Genomic DNA, 20,659 nt, shown 5'->3' with positions numbered 1-20,659 from the left:
TTTGCTAACATTGACCGTTCACGTTTAAATATGCCCAATTGCAAAAATTTCACGTTAAATCGATTTTGAATACTTTCCGATTTTGTAGGGACCAATTCTTTCGCCTTTTTCGTAGGATCGTCAGTAGAAATGCGACCGAGATCGACTTGAACAACTTCGGAAACGTTTCCATCAATATTTTCTTCCTCTTCAATTATGGTTGTTGAGTGTGTTCTGGTTAAATTTTTTTTTTTTTTTAATTTTAATTTTTTAGACTTCTTCTATTTAAACTTGGATTTATGTATTGGCAAATTGCTCTTACTGTTGATATCTGTTTTATTAATCAGTCTGCACGACAGTGAAATGTCGTTGAATGGCGGCGAGTTTGTGTCTGTGATGAGAACATCAGTGAACTCCAAGTGAGTAAATATATTGCACTTTTTTTTATTATTGAGTATTCTAAAAGCAGCTGGGTTATATTTGCTATTTCGGAGGAAGCAGGATATCTTTGATTATTTTGGGTGGCTTTTTATTTTTCGCTTGAGACAAGTTCGACATGGATTGCTCAGTGCTTGTAGATGCGACCAGCGCATTCAAAGACGTGGATGCCGCGATCTGATCATGCACCGCTGCAGTCGATGATAAATTATCTTGACTAGGTGCCGTCGCCGGATTCGACCTCAAAATCTTGCGTTGATTCTTTATACGTACTTTGGCGGCGATCGACTGATATTTGAACTCGGAATCGATCTTTATTACCTCGCCAATCTGACTCGTCTTTTTGCCCACCTGGGACCCCGCGCCGTCCTCGCCAATTTGCTTTAAGCAATCCATGCTCCGTTTTCTATTTTGCCTCGGCCTGCGACTTGTGCTGATGCTGTCCTGCTGTACTTTGTCGCTCTCGTCGGATATTGGGTTCATCGGCCTAACTTTGTCTTTGATCGGCATTTCGTTTTCTTTGGCGATAGAATCTTCAGCGGTCAGATTATCAGGAAACGAGTGTAGACACGTGCAAACTTTAATATTTTTCGAACTGTGAAGCATGTCATCACTTTCGTCGTCGAAAGAATTCGATAAAGCTTCGATCTCCAAATTTTGACTTGCCGATAAAATGTCGGTTTGATTCCTCCTTAAGTGCAGCCATCCTGCAATACAGATATTATCGGGTTTTAATCGCGATGTTCGGAAAGCAAATTAATTAACGTCGCGGTCACCGCTTAGCGAGTTGTTGTCGCGTGGACCACGCTGCGTCCGCGTGCCGAACAGCTGGCTTCAATGCCAGCCTCGGCAACAATACGTTTGACACGCCGTGGTGAGCACCGTGTTACCTCACCTTTAAGTTGTTTATGCCGTAGTCACGCCGGTAAACTCACCTGAAGCGATCGAGATCACTTCATAATAGCGTGTTATCGGCGCCGGCACTTTCCCGAAATTTCTGGGCCTTTTCCGAGTATAAAAGGTGAGGCTTCGCTCGTCGCCGCACAGTCGTTTAGAAACAAAGTGCGGAATCCCCGTTTTTATACGAGTTGTCATTTCTCGACGCGTCGAGTATTGTAAGACCAGGGTCTGAATTTAATCGCGTGCTGCACGTGCAGAGTTTTTGCGACGCCGTCGCGCATACCAAACTTTTTGTAAAGAACTAAATATAAGCAAATTTAAAGCCGAATTCGTTTGAACCCGTTATTTCACACATTTTATGGTCCTTCGAGCCGGATTTTAAAGAACAACGGTACGGTACGGTAATAAGTGCATCGACAGCAGACAATTGCAAGGATGGAGGCGCTTATTGAGGATCAACGGGAGCTTCAGGGTCGCATGAGTCGCACCGTGGCTAACGTTAAAAAGGTCGGCGCCGCCAGAAGAACCGGCCCAATGCTGGCCTCTGCAATTGTGGCCTTGGACAAGAAGTGGGACCGTTTCGAGGAGCGTCACGACCAGCTTCGACGATCGCATTGGGAAGCGTTGAAGGTACACGATTATCATCTTTCAAGCGTTATAGACGTCGCGGAAGGCGTGTATCTTGACCAGCGCGCAGAGTTGCTCAAGATGCAAGAAGATTTGACTGCGGATCGAGTGGTCGATCGACCGCCGAGAACGGTGGTCCCCGCGTCTCCGCGAACGACTCTTCCCAAGATCGAGATACCGAAATTCTCGGGGCGATTCGAAGAATGGCCGTCCTTTCGCGATCTATTTCAAACGCTGATCGTTGAGGATATTGCCTTAGCAAACGTGACAAAATTGCACTATCTTAAGGTCGGTGTCAAGGGGGAAGCCGCGTCGCTCATTAACGAATTTTCCACCACGGAAGACAATTTTGCCAGGGCGTGGGACGCGTTGTCCGGCTTCTACGATAATCAGCGCTTGCTGGTGCGGTCGGCGTATGCGGCGTATACCTCGCTGCCAAAGTTGAGGACGGAATCGGCGGAGGGACTGAGGAAACTTTTCCTCTCGATGACGAGCACGGTCGGGTCATTAGCCAGCATCGGACGGCCCATTCATTCGAGCGAGGATCTTTTCGTTTTTACTACCGTAGAGATGCTCGACCCGATCTCAAGGCGGGAGTGGGAAGCGAGTATTGGCGACTCGTCCGACACTCCGTCGTACGCTACGCTCAAGAAGTTTCTGGAGAAGCAGCTGCATACGCTGGAGGCGGTCAAGGTGGAAAGAGCGCGGCCTGAGACCAAGAGCGGAGACCGCTCTTCCAAGCCCGTGCGATCTCACCTCGCGAAGACGGCGCAGACGAAGGCCGAGCGTGACAGATGCGCGCTGTGTCACCGGGACCATTTCGTCATGCTGTGCGAGGCTTTCAAGAAGAAGACGCCGAAAGAGAGGAGGACTTTCGTCGTGCAGGCTGGCCTCTGCTGGAATTGCCTGGGGCGTCACAGGGTGGCCGACTGCCTCTCTACCCGCACGTGTACGGTGTGCAGCGGCAAGCACCACACGGCTCTCCATGAGTCGACGGAGCCGGGGACGGGCGCGAGTGCGGTTGTCGCGGAAAGAACTGATGCGACCGCTTCGTGTCATTTTGCGGAGGGGAGGAGAACCGTTCTCCTTGCCACGGCGCGGATCGCCTTGCGCGATCATTTCGGTAACGAGCACCACGTTAGAGCGCTCATTGACCAAGGCTCGGACGCGTCGATGGTCACCGAGGCGCTGGTGCAACGATTGCGTTTGCCGCGCGAACGATCAAGTACCGCGATCTTCGGAGTTGGCGGGCGGCAGTGCGACACGGCGAGGGGCGTGGTGACGTTACGGATGGCACCCCGGTGCGGGGGATCCGAGATTTCGTGTCGGGCGATCGTTCTTCCACGAATTACAGTTTACGCTGGACTGGCCAGCACGGTGGCGCGCGACTGGCCGCATCTTCGGGGGATACCGTTGGCGGACCCGGACTTCATGTCCGCCGATCCCACGGACATTCTGCTTGGTGCGGACGCGTACGCTACGATCCTGCGCTCGGGAGTGCGACGCGGTTCTCTGCGAGATCCCATCGCGCAGGAAACGATCTTCGGGTGGATCGTGTCAGGCCCGGTGGGCAGTGCAATTGCGCCCTCGACGGCAGTGGCCTTGCACTGTGGGACAGACGACTCGCTCGCGGCCTTGATCCGCGGATTTTGGGAACAGGCGGAGACGACGCCTGCAGCCGGGGCAGCGTCCCCGGAAGATCTTGAATGTGAAGAACATTACGCGCGAACGCACCGACGGAAAGCGAACGGTCGCTATTCGGTACGGTTACCCTGCGCGGACGATCTGTTAAATCTGGAGCCCACCAGGGCGCTCGCGCTCCGAATGCTGTACTGCATGGAGCGACGCTTCGGCCGGGATGCATCCTTGAGCGCGAAGTATTCCGCTTTCATGCGGGAATACGAAGAGTTGGGTCACATGACCCGCGTGTGCGAGACCGAGGCTCCTGCTGCGGTCTGCTACCTGCCTCATCATGGGGTGCTGAAGGGGGAGGGTCCGCACGCCAAACTAAGAGTCGTCTTCAACGGCTCGGCGGCTTTGAGCGGCGGGGAATCGCTCAATAAAAAACTGTTTACGGGACCGAATTTGCTGCCCGCGCTTTCTGACGTTCTTCTTCGCTGGCGTCGGCATCGCGTGGTGTTTACGGCCGACATCGAAAAGATGTATCGGCAAATTGAAGTGCATCGCGCGGATCGCGATTTACAGAGAATTTTGTGGCGCGCTGACCGTGACTCTCCGGTGGTCACTTTTCGTCTAAATACTGTCACATACGGCCTCGCGTGTGCCCCGTTTTTAGCTATTCGCACGCTGCAACAACTGGCGGAGGACGAGGAACGGCGCTATCCCTTGGGCGCGGCGGTTCTGAGGCGCGACACATACGTCGACGATGTTCTGGCCGGCGGAGATTCGGTGAACGAGGCGGCAGCGGCGCTCAGGGACGTACGAGCTCTGTGCATGGCGGGCGGGTTCCCGCTGAAGAAGTGGGCGGCCAGCAACGAGGAGTTGTTGCGTGAGGTGCCGGTGGGCGACTTGTCACGGCCAGGAGTTCGCTCATGGTCTCCGCAGGACTGCCACACTGCGTTGGGCCTGCAGTGGCATCCCGCGCCAGATGTCTTTTCGTTTCGGGTGTGCACTCTGCCCACGGATGTCGTGACAAAACGCACCGTTGTATCGCAGTCAGCTCGACTGTTCGATCCCATGGGCTGGCTGGCGCCTGCCACAATTCGTGCGAAGACGTTTATTCAAGGCCTCTGGCTGCGTGGCCTTGATTGGGATTCTTCGCTCGCGGACAATGACCGAGATCGCTGGTGCAGCTTCGTGCGTGATCTCGGCGCGCTTGAGGAGGTGCGGGTGCCGCGGTGGATGCGGCTGTCTGGATTGAGGGAGGTCGAAATTCACGGTTTCGCCGACGCTTCGGAGCGGGCGTACGCAGCCGTGGTTTATTTCCGGACGCGGGGCAGCGGTGAGTCTAGCTGGACGGTGGCCTTGGTGGCCGCCAAGACCAAGGTATCCCCCCTCAAGCAGGTTTCCCTGCCGAGGCTGGAGCTCTGCGCCGCGGTGCTGCTCGTGAGATTGGTGGCTCATGTGAAGGGACTGCTCGCCCTTCAACCCAGATCCATCATCCTTTGGTCGGACTCTACGGTGACGCTCGGCTGGATCCGGCGTCATCCTTCGCGGTGGACAACGTACGTGGCCAACCGTGTGTCGGAGATCCAGCTCACGCTGCCCGAGGCGAGGTGGCTCCATGTGGCGGGCGCCGAGAATCCCGCGGATTGCGCCTCCAGAGGGGTGTCTCCCTCCGAGCTGGTGCACTCTTCCCTGTGGTGGCGAGGCCCGGCGTGGCTGTCCACGGATGCAAGCTTGGGAGCGGGGGATGAGGAGGCTGTGGCGGAGGAGGATCTTCCCGAGGCTCGGAAGGCGGTGCATGCCGCTGTCGCTGGTTCGGAGGTGGAGGAGCCCGAGTGGATCACCAAGTTTTCCTCCCTTTCACGGCTGACTCGCGTCGTGGCTTGGTGTCTCCGATGGCGCCGAGGGGACAGAGTTCGCGCGGCATCGCTGGGCCTTTCGGCTGAGGAGTTGCGCGGGGCGATGCTGGTCGTGGTGCGCTGCGTTCAGGCCGCCCTCCTCCCGAGAGAGGTGCAGCTTGTGGCGTCTGGCGCTGCGCTCTCCAGATCTCACTGGGGTCACAGACTCTCACCCTTCTTGGATTCTCAGGGTGTGCTACGAGTGGGCGGTCGTCTGAGGCACTCTCTTCTATCGTACGACGAGAAGCACCCTGCCATTCTGCCACGGAGCTCGCACCTGGGGACATTGCTGATTTCTTCCTGCCACACGCGCGCTCTTCATGGTGGAGTTCAACAGACCTTGGGCCTTCTGCGACAGCAATTTTGGTTGCCCGGCGCTCGAGCCGCGGTGAAAAAGGCAATCCATCGCTGTGTGACATGCGTGCGATGGCGGGCGGCGGCCCCGGCCCCTCTCATGGCGGATCTCCCTTCGGCCAGGGTGAGGCCATCTCGGGCCTTCCAGCACACGGGCGTGGATTACGCTGGGCCGTTGATGCTGCGGGCCGGCAGGGGCCGTGGGCGGAAGGCTCACAAGGCCTTCGTGGCCGTGTTCGTTTGCCTGTGCACCCGTGCGGTGCACCTGGAAGTGGTATCGGACTATACGGCTGAGGCCTTTTTGGCCACGCTGCGACGCTTCGTGTCCAGGCGTGGCCTCCCGCAAGTCGTTTACAGCGACTGCGGGACGAATTTTGCAGGTGCGGAGGCAGAGTTGCGTGAGATGTTCCGAGCCAGCAGTCGTGAGGCCCAGCGCATTCACCGAGCACTGGCTGAAGAACACATTTCTTGGCGCTTCAACCCCCCCGCTGCCCCCCACTTCGGAGGTCTCTGGGAGGCGGCCGTCAAGTTAGCGAAACACCACCTTCGACGGGTGGTCGGCTCCGCCACGCTCACCTTCGAGGAGATGACCACGCTGGTAGCCGGCATCGAGGCGTGCTTGAATTCGCGCCCCCTCGCCCCCCTGAGCGACGATCCGGACGATATCTCGGCCCTGACTCCGGGCCACTTCCTGGTGGGATCTGCTCCGCTGGCGGTTCCGGAACCCACTCTACTGGACGTCCCTTCGGGCCGTCTGTCACGCTGGCAGCTGGTCGTGCAAATGCGCGACCATTTTTGGCGTCGGTGGTCAGGCGAGTACCTGCACGGACTCGCTTCAAGGCCAAAATGGGCGACTCCCGTCCCCCCGCCCCAGGTGGGACAATTGTGCCTCGTGAGATGCGAGAACTCCCCCCCTGCGCGCTGGCCGCTCGCAAGGATTACCCAGGTGCATCCGGGCGACGACGGCCACATCCGCGTGGTAACTGTCCGCACCGCGGCCTCTTCTTTGGTGCGGCCCGTCGTGAAAATCGTGCTGCTGCCCGTGGGCGACGAACCGCCTTCGGACCGCCCGTTAAATTAAAATTTCGAAGTGCGATTACTTTTGTCAATCATTTTCTTGTATTCTTTTCTCTTTCGCGTGAATTTTGTATTCTTTCGCGTGAATTTTGTATTTTTTTGCGTGAATTTTGTAAATTTTGTGTTCTGCTCATAACCGCATTGTTCAGGCTGCTCCGCGATGCAGTATCATTGTGACGTGACTTCATTGTAGTTCACTTTGCTCGCGTGCATCGCTTCTCTGCTTTGAGAGGCGTCGTTCGCTCATGGCGCAATACACAGGACGTGTAAATCGCGAATTAATTCCCGTAGATTCATTCCGGCGATGCGTTTTATCTTTATTTAATTCGCGAGGCGGGCGGGATGTTCGGAAAGCAAATTAATTAACGTCGCGGTCACCGCTTAGCGAGTTGTTGTCGCGTGGACCACGCTGCGTCCGCGTGCCGAACAGCTGGCTTCAATGCCAGCCTCGGCAACAATACGTTTGACACGCCGTGGTGAGCACCGTGTTACCTCACCTTTAAGTTGTTTATGCCGTAGTCACGCCGGTAAACTCACCTGAAGCGATCGAGATCACTTCATAATAGCGTGTTATCGGCGCCGGCACTTTCCCGAAATTTCTGGGCCTTTTCCGAGTATAAAAGGTGAGGCTTCGCTCGTCGCCGCACAGTCGTTTAGAAACAAAGTGCGGAATCCCCGTTTTTATACGAGTTGTCATTTCTCGACGCGTCGAGTATTGTAAGACCAGGGTCTGAATTTAATCGCGTGCTGCACGTGCAGAGTTTTTGCGACGCCGTCGCGCATACCAAACTTTTTGTAAAGAACTAAATATAAGCAAATTTAAAGCCGAATTCGTTTGAACCCGTTATTTCACACACGCGAATATCGATAATTTTCTAATTTTTCTCCTATATATTTTACTTCTACAATAAAATAAAAAATTTGTTTTTTACATTGTTACGGTGGTTGCCACAAACATTTTTTTATTTTCATGTATTTTCACGAATTGACAAAATATAATAAAATAAAAAAAATTAAAAAAATTTAACGCGTATCGGATAACGTTAAAAATAAAAAGAAAAAATTACGGTTATTATCAATAGCAATAACTCAACGTTGTAGCATTTCAATAACACGGTTATGTACGGAAACGAATTTATTTAAACGCGAGATATGTGCCGTTTATATTATTATTCTCATGAATCGATAACCTGTAAGATCAGTACATCGCCTTTGTTTGAGAGCCGATGTAAATAGAAACATCCTCGAGAAAAGAGTCTTTGTCAAAACGTTGTTTTTAAGAAGTCGAACAAAAAAATATAAGCGCGATAAAAGTATTATAGCACACCGGTGCATAATTCTAAAATAAAATATCAAATACTTCCGCCAGTAAATCCCACATTTTTTATTAATTTGTGACACCATCCTACAGTTATTTCTCAGAAGAATTCTTTTATCTGTTTACATTTTCTCATTCTTTGTTTGATCAATTACTTAAGTCATAAATAGAAATCTCAAGCTAGCTTATTTTATTAAATTAAATTGTAGATACAGTTCAATTTATGGTAGCTATAAAAGTTGTAGGATACTCACTCAGAAGGCGACTGTCAATCTCAATGATAGCGACAATTGCGTTAAACTTGTCAATGAAATCTTGAAAATAATCAGCCTTAAAAATTTTACTTCTGTTAAGACTGTCTTTACATATTGGACAGTGTGCGCTTTTCTTCTGTAGAATTTTTTCTATACATGTCTTACAGAATGAATGACCACACCTTATCTTGGTAGGCTCTTTCATAATTTTTTCACTGATATAATAAAAAAAAACAACTGTCAGTAAATTCTTTCTAAAAAATTGATTAAATCTTAATTCACAAAATTGACTGACTACTTAGAGTAGAATCAGCTACGTATATTATTCATAAACAACGTTATAAACGTTTGACGTGCATTTATTTGTTTCAATTAATTATCAAAAAGTCTGCAGGCGAGCTCGGCGCTCGGAAATTAAATATACGGTATTTTTCGTGCAAAATCAGCGAATACTGTCAACTTCGCTTAAGCGTGATTCATGATTACTGCGAGATACACTAGACACTTGTTGCACCGCGTAAATTTTAACTTATAAACGGTCTCAATCATCGAGAAATTAACAAATTGATCGTGAGAATGCCGATCCGTTTGAGTATTAACAGCGACGCGACTATACGCGTGTGCCAGGGTACTTACCATATAGTGCAACTCAACATTTTCTGGAAGTCCTTTATCATTGTAAGTGGATCGATATAGTTCTGGCTTGGATTCATCATTGTTCCGGCTTTGATTCGACTCAGTTCCTCAGTTGTCGTAATGAATGATTTACTTAACGCACAACCCCACAGATCACTTTAGTACCAAAAGTATATTGCTCTCGAGTAAATCACAAGGCACCATCAGACGATCATCGCCGTTAACGTCTTCCGTTTTGAGTTAACTGATCTAATGTAATAATGCTCGAGAACGACGCGACACCACCGCCGATTATCACATGATTATCACGTTATTTACTAAACACGCAGACAACACAGAGTCGAAACGGCGCTAATATACAGATATACGTGTGGTCGATCGAGATACCCTCTTCGAATGTTTTCAGGAAATCGTGACACGAATTTTCATTCCTAAAATTGATGGAAACGGTATATTCTTAAGTTTCCTTTCCTCGCGGCAAATCACTCAATACAGTAAGCTTTAATAAGGCATACATGGAACTATGTTCGAAACCGCATTCACTGTTACCGCTGAACATATCAAGGCTCCACATTTTCTTCCGTAAATAACTAATTTAAGAACCATTTTCTTCATGCCCAATAAACCAAAAGATATATTGATGTAGTTTACTTTTGTAGAGATGAAGTAGTGAAAGCATTGTCCACGTTATTTCCAACTGTAAAAGATAAATAAAAATATGTTATTTTAATTAAAAATTGTCGTTGCAATAATAAATTATTTTCTATCAATTTTAATCACATACTTGGCTGACATCTTTAAAAAGCTGAAAAAAAACATTGCATATTGACAAACCGCGATACACGCGGGCCGAATCTCGCGCGCTACCAATGTAGGCAGCCTAGCTTCGAACAGCGATCGGACTCAGCAAAATCGGTGAAAGTTACGAGTTGTAGCTGCCTCGCTGTGGCGGAAGGAGGACGGAACATAGTATATACGTCCTCTTCTATAAGACGAACCGAGCCGAGCCGAGACGAGCGCAGCGGCGCTCACCGACAGGCGGCCGAGGCTGTGTATGTATTCCCACTCCGAGAACACCATTGATGTTCTAAGCAGAGAGCTGAACTTTCGATCGCGGCCGGCCACGCGTACAGATGCAGAGGCTCGTCCGTGTGACGCCAGCGCTTCGACTGCCGTCGGATAGAGGAAAAGGCCAGAGCTATACACTATCTGTCCTACTCTTTCACGGCGTCGTCGGTAACTCGGTAGTTTCGGTATCGCGCAAGCATGATGGTAACCGCTCGAATGCGAACGGCTGCTCTTATTTACCATGTACTATAAAACTTACCATGTTACCATCATTACCATGTAAAATAAAAATTGAAAATAAATAAATTGTTATTCATAAAAATCCTTCTTTTTTAAACTAAATCATTTTTATCTTATAAGTTAGCAGTACGAAATAAGCAGAGTTAATTTTTATAAATTCGTAGCTAATTTGTTATTAAAAAGTAATTGGCAAAGAAAAAGTTTGTTACTCTCTGCTTTTATTATTATACATTTTTTAAATAATGTTCAAGTAAAAGAAGATGAAGTTGGTCGCAAAGGAATTTAATCGAGATAACGCTTTGTTGCTTATTTATCGCTAAATATTTACCAAAGGAAAATATTAAATTGCTATTTTCTTTTCTTAGTTAACAAATTGATATCTTCTACGTAAACGCTCGTTATTAGGTAACGGTTGTTGCTATCGATTCGGGGTTTCAGATATTTTGTTTAAAAACTGAAAAGAAGTCATTTCAATTGTTCAAACAATTTTTTTACAAAAAAAGTCACTCATCGGATTCGGTCACCGGACGATGTTGCGAGTGACATAGTATAGTCTTTTTTTCAATATTAACATTTTTGCTAGTTAACAAATGGATATCTCCGAGATCGCGTGTCCGATTTTTATAATTTTTTTTTTAACAACGTTACAGCATCGTCCGACGACCGAATCCGATGAGTGACTTTTTTGCCAAAAATTATTTAAACAGTTTAAACATTTTCACGATGTAAAATTGCAATACTCAAATTCGGCGATGCATTATATGAAACCGAGAATAAAATTAATTCGCAAAGCTTGCTATAATTTCCCTGTTATTAGTCAAAATCCTAGACCTAGTACGCGTGTAAAATGCCGCAAAAACGAGGATTATCAATCCGCGGCGTGCGGCGTTGTCTGCTCAACGAATTCGCTGCTGTCCACCGTTGCCGTTTCGCTTAGCCGAGTAATGCCTAGCCGATACTTTGCTTTTTCGATCTGTTAACCGCCCGCCGCCCTCCGCCCTCCGCCCTCCGCCCGCTGTTAACCACTTGTTGCCCATGCTGATTATTCAGTTTTTTATTGAAAGTAAATTTCGATAATGTATAAGATAAAGGTTAATTAAAATAAGATGCTGAAATGTAGAAAAAACAAATAAAGTTTACTTTTTTTTTTAATTTATTTAAAAAATTAATTTTTCCAAAATTGGAAATGTACAGAAATCGCATATGTTCTTTGCACAAAAAGATATAACGTTTTTTTTGTATTATAACAAAACGATCGTGCCTTCACAAAAGTCATATTAATTTTTTTCCTGATAGAATCGAACGTTAGATGGTTTTTATTATTATTGGTGTTAGCGATAAACGACGAGTTTAAACTGTTGAAATAAATAATACCCGGAATAAAAAGAGAAGGGTAAGCAGATCCCTTTGTTCGACTCTATATAAAAGAAGGATCGTTTTTATAACGCGAATTATAGTTAAAAGTGTCGAATAGAAAAGATATTTGTGGTTCAACAATGTCGCGTAAGTATTTTATTATATATTCTTATTATAGTATTTAAACGTTTCTGGTTTTAAATAGAAATGTTTTATTTAATTATAATTATTGTTTTTTTTTTTTTTCAGAAGATCTACAATTAAGCGAGGAAGAGATGTTACTTGATCTCAACATTAATCACTCGCCGCCGCGCTCCTCGACATCGATTCAATTGCTGGCTGCTCAATTAAAAAATCAGGAAAAAATTATTGAGCAGCTGGCGGAAAATCAAAAGAAATTAATGGAAGCTATACAACAACAACAGCCACAGCAGCAACAACAGCAACAATCACAGCAGCAACAGCAGCAGCAGTCAGAGCAGCAAAACTTAGACAAAGCTGCTGACAGTGACCAACCCCCACTGAGGGGTAAAAAAATGTGTAAGTTATTTTTATTTTAAGTATTTATAACTTACGCGCGCACGCACGTACGCACACACATACACAAATTTGTATTTTTTTTTATTACAGATTCTAGAAAAGGACACGGACGTGGAAGAAACCGCGCCGGGTGGTACGAAAGAAATCGGGGAAGAGGAGGAAGAAGAAAAAGAGGAAGAGGAGGAAGAAGAAAAAGAGGAAGAGGAGGAAGAAGTGGTCGCGGCGACTTCCACGTCAACTATTACTTTTAAATTTAATTTTTTTTTATTAATTTATTATTTATTTATTTATTTATTTATTTATCTATTAAAATAAATTTTTTTTAAATATTTTAACAAAATTTTAAAATAAATTTTTTTTATATTTTTAATGTATTTTTTTTTATATTTTATATTTATATGTAATTTATTTAAAAAATTAATTTTTTTTTATATTTTGACGAAATTAAAAAAAAAATTTTTTTATATTTTTAATGTATTTTTTTTATATATTTTATATTTATATGTAATTTATTTGAAAAATTAATTTTTTTTTATATTATAATTATGACAAATTAACGACAAAATAAAAATGTTTTTATTGCTAATTCATGTATTTTTTTTATTTTATAACAACCTTCGCGTAAAACACAAATATTAAGCTCGAGATATTTAAATAAAAAAAAGCGAAAAAAATTTTTTCTCTTATTGCAATTTTAAAGTAACTGTTAACGCGATAATTACAACATTAATTTTGAGACAAAGAGATGAGGCCAGACAGGTACATCGGCATTGACGGGAAACGGTGTATATAAACAGCCTAGCTAGGCAATGCGATAACAGCGGTCGATAGATAACATAGTTTAGCGAAAAAGACCGAAACACTTACACATTACCGAGGAGGTTATTGACCGTTTCAAAATAATTCAAAACAAAGAAATTTAGCGAAATTTTTTGTCTCAGCGCCGATATTAATAGCGGAGTATCAACGTGCGAGAGTCAGGGTCGTAAAAAAAAAATACCTATCTACACTTTTAACTTATTATCTATCGCGTGCGAGAGAAAAAGAGAGAAGAGAGAGAGAGAGAGAGAGAAAGAGAGCGCTTATATCACTCATACTACATATATAATCATTCATTTCTCATTCATTTCTGGATTTCCGCTTTCGACGTTTTTTCATTAACCATACTTTTGTTCGAGCATTTAATTAATTACGTGTTTTTTTTTATTAACGACAAGCAAAAGACGTTTGATATAAAAACAAGTATAATGTAAACGCGCGATGACTCACGAGTTATTATTGTCTACCTCGAGAAAATAAGATAAAAATGAACAAGCGTCGACCTAATACTAAAAAGATCAAAATATATAATTAACACCGGCAGCAATCAATCCAATAAACACATTCTAACAACGACAATTAAAAACAGCGTTCAAATTTTTTTATTTCTCCTTTTTATAAAATAGTCTAATAATTAAATAAAGTATATAATTGTTAATTTTTGTATTAACATGTAAAAACATTTAAAAAATAAAAAAATTACATAGGCCTGACTCGAACTAGCGATCCTGCGCTTACTAGACCAGAGCTGTCCGCGCTGGACTACCACGCTGCTTCAAAAATAAGTCTAACTTCTCGATACTTCAATACATCGCAAATGTTTAAACTCGATTTTCTTTTTTTATTTTAAATAAGCGCATCGAATGGCTTTACAATATTAATGTAGAAACACCAATTTTCAAACTCTGCAAATTTGAATAAAATCAGTGTTCCGTTGAGCGCGACCTCCCCTTGTTAATAATATACAGGGTGATCAGTGGACGGAGTTAAAAATAGTAGATAGAACTAATCAAATTAAGACGAAAAATCTTTTACCATTTAAAAAAATTCTGAATTTCCGAGAAAAAAAATTAAATTTATGTACTCGTAAGAGCGGCAAAGAAGCGTGGGCTGAGTGAGCGCGCGATAGACAGCGGCGTGTGTATCTTAAAGGTGATGGATGGAATCAGCGCGCGGCGAGCGAGACGAGGCGACAACGCGCGTTGTCACTTCATTTCGCTCGCGTGTCGTCACATCGTCTCGCTCGCGCGTTGTCTCCTTGTCTCGCTCACCGCGCGCTGATTCCGTCCATCACCTTTAAGATATACACGCCGCTGTCTATCGCGCGCTCACTCAGCCCACGCTTCTTTGCCGCTCTTACGAGTACATAAATTTAATTTTTTTTCTCGGAAATTCAGAATTTTTTTAAATGGTAAAGAATTTTTTGTCTTAATTCGATTAGTTCTATCTACTATTTTTAACTCCGTCCACTGATCTGGGACACCCTGTATGTTTAAATAAAATTTAGTTTTTCTTAGGCTCTAAAATTTGTCTCCCTTCCTCGTTAGCTCTTATCATTTGATTAACATTGGTTATTCAAATCGATAAGATTACCAGGCATCACCACGTGGAGGTGAGGATAGGAATTGAGTAGAAAAAACTATACGACGATAAAAGTTATGTTCGAGTAGACACTGTTAGCATTATTAATGTGAAAGCAACGCATTGCATTATTGTTATTCATATCATTATTAACAACAAAAATAAAATGCATAACTTTTTTATATAACAATAGTAATGTCTTCTCAAAAACAACCAAAGTCGTGTATTATGCTTTTACTACCCCTTTGAAACCCAAAAAATATAGTGTCTCTTACAGACATGGTGACTCTTACAGACATGGTGTCTCTTACAGACATAGAGTCTTTTTCAGACATGGTGTCTCTTACAGACATAGAGTCTTTTTCAGACATGGTGTCTCTTACAGACATGATGTCTACTCATGACAATAATTAAATTAGCATTTTTTACATATTTTAAAACATATGCTATTAATTTTTTCTCACTTTATATGGTATAAAATAATATAACATGAAAATGCAATAGTATTATCTTCATTATTGTCATACGTGAAGTAGAATACTAATCTACTTTTCTTTTTAGTTTAACGTTTAGCGTACGAATGGATATTACAGCTGTGACTATTTCATTATTATTAGATGAAGATGCAACAGCATCATTGTCATCATTGTCGTATGCGGAATACAATGTTAAAGTACTTTTTTTTTTAATACAATGTTTAGCGTACAAATTGTCTGTGGACATTAAAGCTATGTGATTCTCATCTATACTCATATTTAAAATATTTTGTTTTTTTGTTCGTAATGCAGATTTTAAAACACAAATAGCATTAACACTAGCCGAAGAAAGTTGATTACATTTTTTCGTTTTTATATCTGTTAAAAATGAAAATATTCTTTCAGAATCGGCATTAGAATTTGGAAATGTTCTAACTGTATTAATAAGTAATTTTAAATTTTCATATCTCTGTATGTTATTTTTACTTTTAAAAATTTCTTTCCACATATTATCAAAGTTTAATGTTGCGAGATGCTGTTTCTCTGCATATGTAAAATCTAAATGTATTTTAGACCATTCATTTTTCAAACCGTTCTTGTCAAAACCACCGATGGTTTTAGCAACAAAAGAAACGTCATTAAACGTAATGTCTCTGTGAGCATCAAATAACGCTGCATGTTGGAAAACTTTTAATTTAAATAAAAATTTATTATTTATTGGTAATTTTTTACAAATTTGTTCCGCTGCAGTAACATAAAATTCTAAACAATTTTTTCTTATACTATTTGCTTCATCCGCGTGTCCGTTATTAGATAAATCATCTAAATATTCTTCACAATCTGATCTTAAAGTAATATTTTCAAGAGCTTTTTGATTTTCATTTAAAGCAAATGTAACATTAAGTACATTTTTTAATACCTCTTGTTTTAAAAAAATTTCACACAGTTGAATCAAAAGATGCATTAATTTTGAATGCAAGAGATGTATTCTTGTTTAAACTGCTTGAAAAAATATATTAAATTTATTAAAAAATTGTAAAACATATTTTAAAAATAAGAAATATGCCTTTAAGTCTATACTTTGCATAGTACATTTTTAATTTTCAGCTACACTCGATTTCTCATTCACAATCATGTCAGTCAAAAAATGTTTTATAGTATCCCAAAACTCTAGAATTATTTCAATGCACATATGACGAGAAAGCCATTGCGTTTCACATAATCTTAATAGTTTGTGACTTGTTTCTTGAAAGCAATTGCAAAATTCACGAAAAATTGCTGAGCGCTTAGGACTACTATTAACATAATATGCCATTTTTTTAATAAAATCCTCGTAAACATGAGATATTTTATCACATGCAGCATTTGCAACTAACGCAATAGAATGACATGGACATGAAAGAGTTAATACTTTTGAATTTATTTTTTCAAGCTGTGTTTTAAATGATAAATTTTTCCCTTTCATTACAGCTGCATTATCGCATGATAAAGCAACAATGTTTTGAAATGGAATTTTTAATTTCCACATTTCTGTTTTAAAAGCATTAAATAATTTCTTTGCACTGCAATCTTTTGCATCTAAATTTATTAATTTTACCAATTGTGATTGAATATTTAATGTTTCTGGATCAACGTATCGAATGTGAAACGTCATCCATTTTTCATTTGTAATATCTGACGTTTCATCTATAAAAATTGTAAATTTCGTATTTTGTAACGTTTCTACTACGCGATTTGTCTCGACTGGAGCTAAAACGTACGAAATTATATTTGAACATTTTGCCGCGCTTAACTTCATACTTTTCAAGACATCGGGATCTTTCCCTACATCTTGAAAATAATTCAGAATTATTTCAGCAGTATCAAATGAAATATTTTTGTCAGCAATTAACGCGGCATATCGAATTTCCGCTATTTTTTTTCGATCATCGAAAGATAAAAATGTTTCATTATGTTCTGTGCATAACTCTGTGTTTGTTTCTTCATACTCTTTTAAATTATCAATGTGCGTTTTGGATTCTGCATGCCGATAAATATTTCTTTTAGTTACATATTTAAACGATTTCTTACAAATAGTACAAAAATATGAAGTTTTATCGTCAAGTACTTCACGCAACCAAAGCTTAAATTTTGGAATATCAAGCCATTGTTTTCGAAAATGTATATTGTATACAGATTTTTTATTAGTATCTTCTACTGAAATACCGGAACTACTTGATGTATTCTTTATTATATTATTTTTATGGCATGCAGATTCCATATGTCTAGAAACATGTGACAAATGACACGAAAAGTTTTTATTACTAGAACAATACAGGCGCGCGCTGCGTGCGCGCATTATTTCAAGAAAATAGCAATTAAATAAAAGCCAATGCCAAAACCAAACCTCATAACCTCTTTTATGACTGCTGACATTTTCTTTCGCTTGGCGAGAAGCAAGCCAAGCAAGAGAGAACCAATCAGCATGGGTTTTAAAATTAAAAGTCTTTCGACGTGGACAATCAAACCTTGTAATGTGCTTGTAGCGCGCGTGCAATAAAAATAAAAAATGATAAACACAAAAAAAAAATGATAAACACTAAGAAAATAAAAAATAAAAAATGATAAACACTAATAAAAATTGGATAGTCTAAAAATGATGTCTTTGTTTAACTTTACTTATATTGGCAGGAACATATTAAATACGCGTTTTGTTTGTCTTATTAATTATACCATCGAAAATAATAGTAAAAAGAAAACTTAATACTTCTTTAAAAAAAAACAGATAATTTATAATTATGTACAATGATGAAATACGTATAACAATTTATATACACGTATACGTTTTTTTTAAAATTCTTTTTTGTTTATATCTATATATCCACATTTCCTTATTTCCATATATTAATTATTAAAATAATATAGTGTATTATTTTATTTATCATTTTTATTTTTTTTTATATTTTTAATATTATTATTATATTATTTGTTATTTTATTTTCTTTTATTTTTTATATTTTTTTTAAATTTTTTCTTAAGTTGTGCTGTGCATCAAAATTTATCCGATTTTTTTGCACGTTTTGTTTTCTCCGCGCTATCCGTTCTTCCCGCACGTTTTGTTTTCTCCGCGCTATCCGTTCTTTCCGCACGTTTTGTTTTCTCCGCGCTATCCGTTCTTTCCGCACGTTTTGTTTTCTCCGCGCTATCCGTTACTTTCGCCCGCCTTGTTTTCTTCGCGCTATCCGTTATTTTCGCCCGCCTTGTTTTCTCCGCGCTATCCGTTCTTTCCGCCCGCCTTGTTTTCTCCGCGCTATCCGTTCTTTCCGTCCGCCTTAATTTCTCCGCGCTATCCGTTCTTTCCGCACGTTTTGTTTTCTCCGCGCTATCCGTTCTTTCCGTCTGCCTTAATTTCTCCGCGCCATCCATTCTTTCCGCACGTTTTGTTTTCTCCGCGCTATCCGTTCTTTCCGCCCGCCTTGTTTTCTCCGCGCTATCCGCTCTTTCCGTCCGCCTTAATTTCTCCGCGCTATCCGTTCTTTCCGCACGTTTTGTTTTCTCCGCGCTATCCGTTCTTTCCGCCCGCCTTGTTTTCTCCGCGCTATCCGTTCTTTCCGTCCGCCTTAATTTCTCCGCGCTATCCGTTCTTTCCGCACGTTTTGTTTTCTCCGCGCTATCCGTTATTTTCGCCCGCCTTGTTTTCTCCGCGCTATCTGTTATTTTCGCCCGCCTTGTTTTCTCCGCGCTATCCGTTATTTCCGCCCGCCTTGTTTTCTCCGCGCTATCCGTTCTTTCCGCACGTTTTGTTTTCTCCGCGCTATCCGTTATTTCCGCCCGTTTTGTTTTCTCCGCGCTATCCGTTCTTTCCGCACGCCCTGTTTTTTCCGCGTTCTATCTACTCTAAAAGTTTGTTTACGTATGTTTGAGACATCCAGTATAAACGTGCACTGCAACAAATTTTTCCCGTTCCACTTACACAGACTTCGGACTGTCGGATATATTTTTAATATTTTTTTAAAATACAACCGGTGTGGTTAGAAAATTTTGATGCACAGCACGATTTAAGAAAAGATAAAAAAAATAAAGAAGATAAAAAATAAAATAATCAATAATATAATAATACTAATAGTATAAAAAATATTAAAAAATAATAAAAATAATAAATAAAATAAAATATTATACTATATTATTTTAATAATTTATATATAGAAATAAGAAAGTATGGATATACATATGTATAGATATACAAAAAAAGATCTAAAGAAAAACCGAATACGTGTATATAAATCGTGTTTCATTATTGCACATCATAATTTTTCTGTTTTCATTAAAAGAGATATTAATTTTTTTTTTCTCTATTATTTTTGACGTTATAATTAATAAGACATATTTATCATTTTTCTATTTGTGTAATAAATTTAAATAATAGAAATAAAACTTAAAAACAATTCATTTTCTCCGCTCGCGCTCGCGACTTGTGTACGGCGTCTCACGCTTGGTGAATGAAGAAAATAAATAAATGCATAATTGTTTCTCAAAATGATTTAATTAATTACATTTTCCACGCCTTTTTTTATTTTACTCAAATTCATACATTGTGATTAATAAAATAAATAAAATAAATATTAAAAACTTTTTTATAAAATAAATTAATAAATAAATAATCATATTTTTAAAAATTACTCTACGATATCTGAAAAAAAATTAATATTATAAATACATAATTTTTTACATAATTATAAATATAAAATGATATGAATTATACAGGGTGTATCATTCCATATTGACAAACTGTCAGTTAGATAGGTCTCGTGGATACAAGTTAATAAGTCCTGTGCCGTTTTGCAAAATTCTCAATAGTTATTTAGAATCTTGCAAAACGGCACAGGACTTATTAACTTGTATCCACCAGACCTATCTAACTGACAGTTTGTCAATATGGAATAATACACCCTGTAATAATACACAATATTAATACTTACTGTGTTGCGAATATAGATGTTTTTTGTAAACATCACTGCGCGTAAAACTCTTTGCGCAGTACTCACATTCAATTTTAAAATTTGTGTGTGCCGATTTTATATGTCGTTTTAAGTTTTGTTCGAGTGTGTACTCTTTTTCACACTTTGGACATGGAAACTAAAATATAAAATGTAAAAAAAATTAAAGATATACTTTCGAAAACGATGCTCTCCCGATATTGATGTCCGTCCGTTTTCAAAACATCCAAAACAAAATCAAAAAACATTTTTTAAAATTCTTAATATATAAAAAAATGAACAAGAAAAATCGTTTTATGGTTTCTTTTATCGTTTCCACCATAAAAATCAATTTCTCTAAATAACCACTATGGGATTCGTAATCAGCGCGTCAAGATACAAAAGTACACGGACAAACATCAAAATCGGGAGAACATTGTTTTTCGAAGTACAACCAAAATTATTTTTTTTACTACTAAGCGTAACATATGGTTACAAGTACTTACGGTAGATTTAT

General features: G+C 41.1%; 2 protein-coding genes across 2 annotated transcripts; both read right to left on the bottom strand.

The window, feature by feature from the left end:
* Nucleotides 1–462: 462 nt before the first annotated feature.
* LOC139110470 (uncharacterized) lies at nt 463–10,473 on the bottom strand. Its single transcript, XM_070670279.1, has 3 exons — nt 9,108–10,473; nt 8,472–8,686; nt 463–1,124 (listed from the first exon to the last, which is right to left on the bottom strand). Exons 1-3 carry the CDS (start codon nt 9,185–9,187, stop codon nt 463–465), a joined length of 957 nt encoding a protein of 318 aa, XP_070526380.1. The 5' UTR covers nt 9,188–10,473.
* A 4,574-nt stretch (nt 10,474–15,047) lies between these two features.
* Nucleotides 15,048–17,447, bottom strand: LOC139110469 (protein FAM200A-like). The gene has a single exon (XM_070670278.1). It carries the CDS (start codon nt 17,445–17,447, stop codon nt 16,284–16,286), a length of 1,164 nt encoding a protein of 387 aa, XP_070526379.1. The 3' UTR covers nt 15,048–16,283.
* Between the last annotated feature and the right edge of the window lie 3,212 nt (nt 17,448–20,659).

This window comes from Cardiocondyla obscurior, linkage group LG20 (assembly GCF_019399895.1).
Source record: "Cardiocondyla obscurior isolate alpha-2009 linkage group LG20, Cobs3.1, whole genome shotgun sequence".
Taxonomy (NCBI): domain Eukaryota; kingdom Metazoa; phylum Arthropoda; class Insecta; order Hymenoptera; family Formicidae; genus Cardiocondyla; species Cardiocondyla obscurior.
The sequence above is the reverse complement of the archived record's forward strand: the minus strand, read 5'-3'. Positions and strand labels throughout refer to the sequence as shown.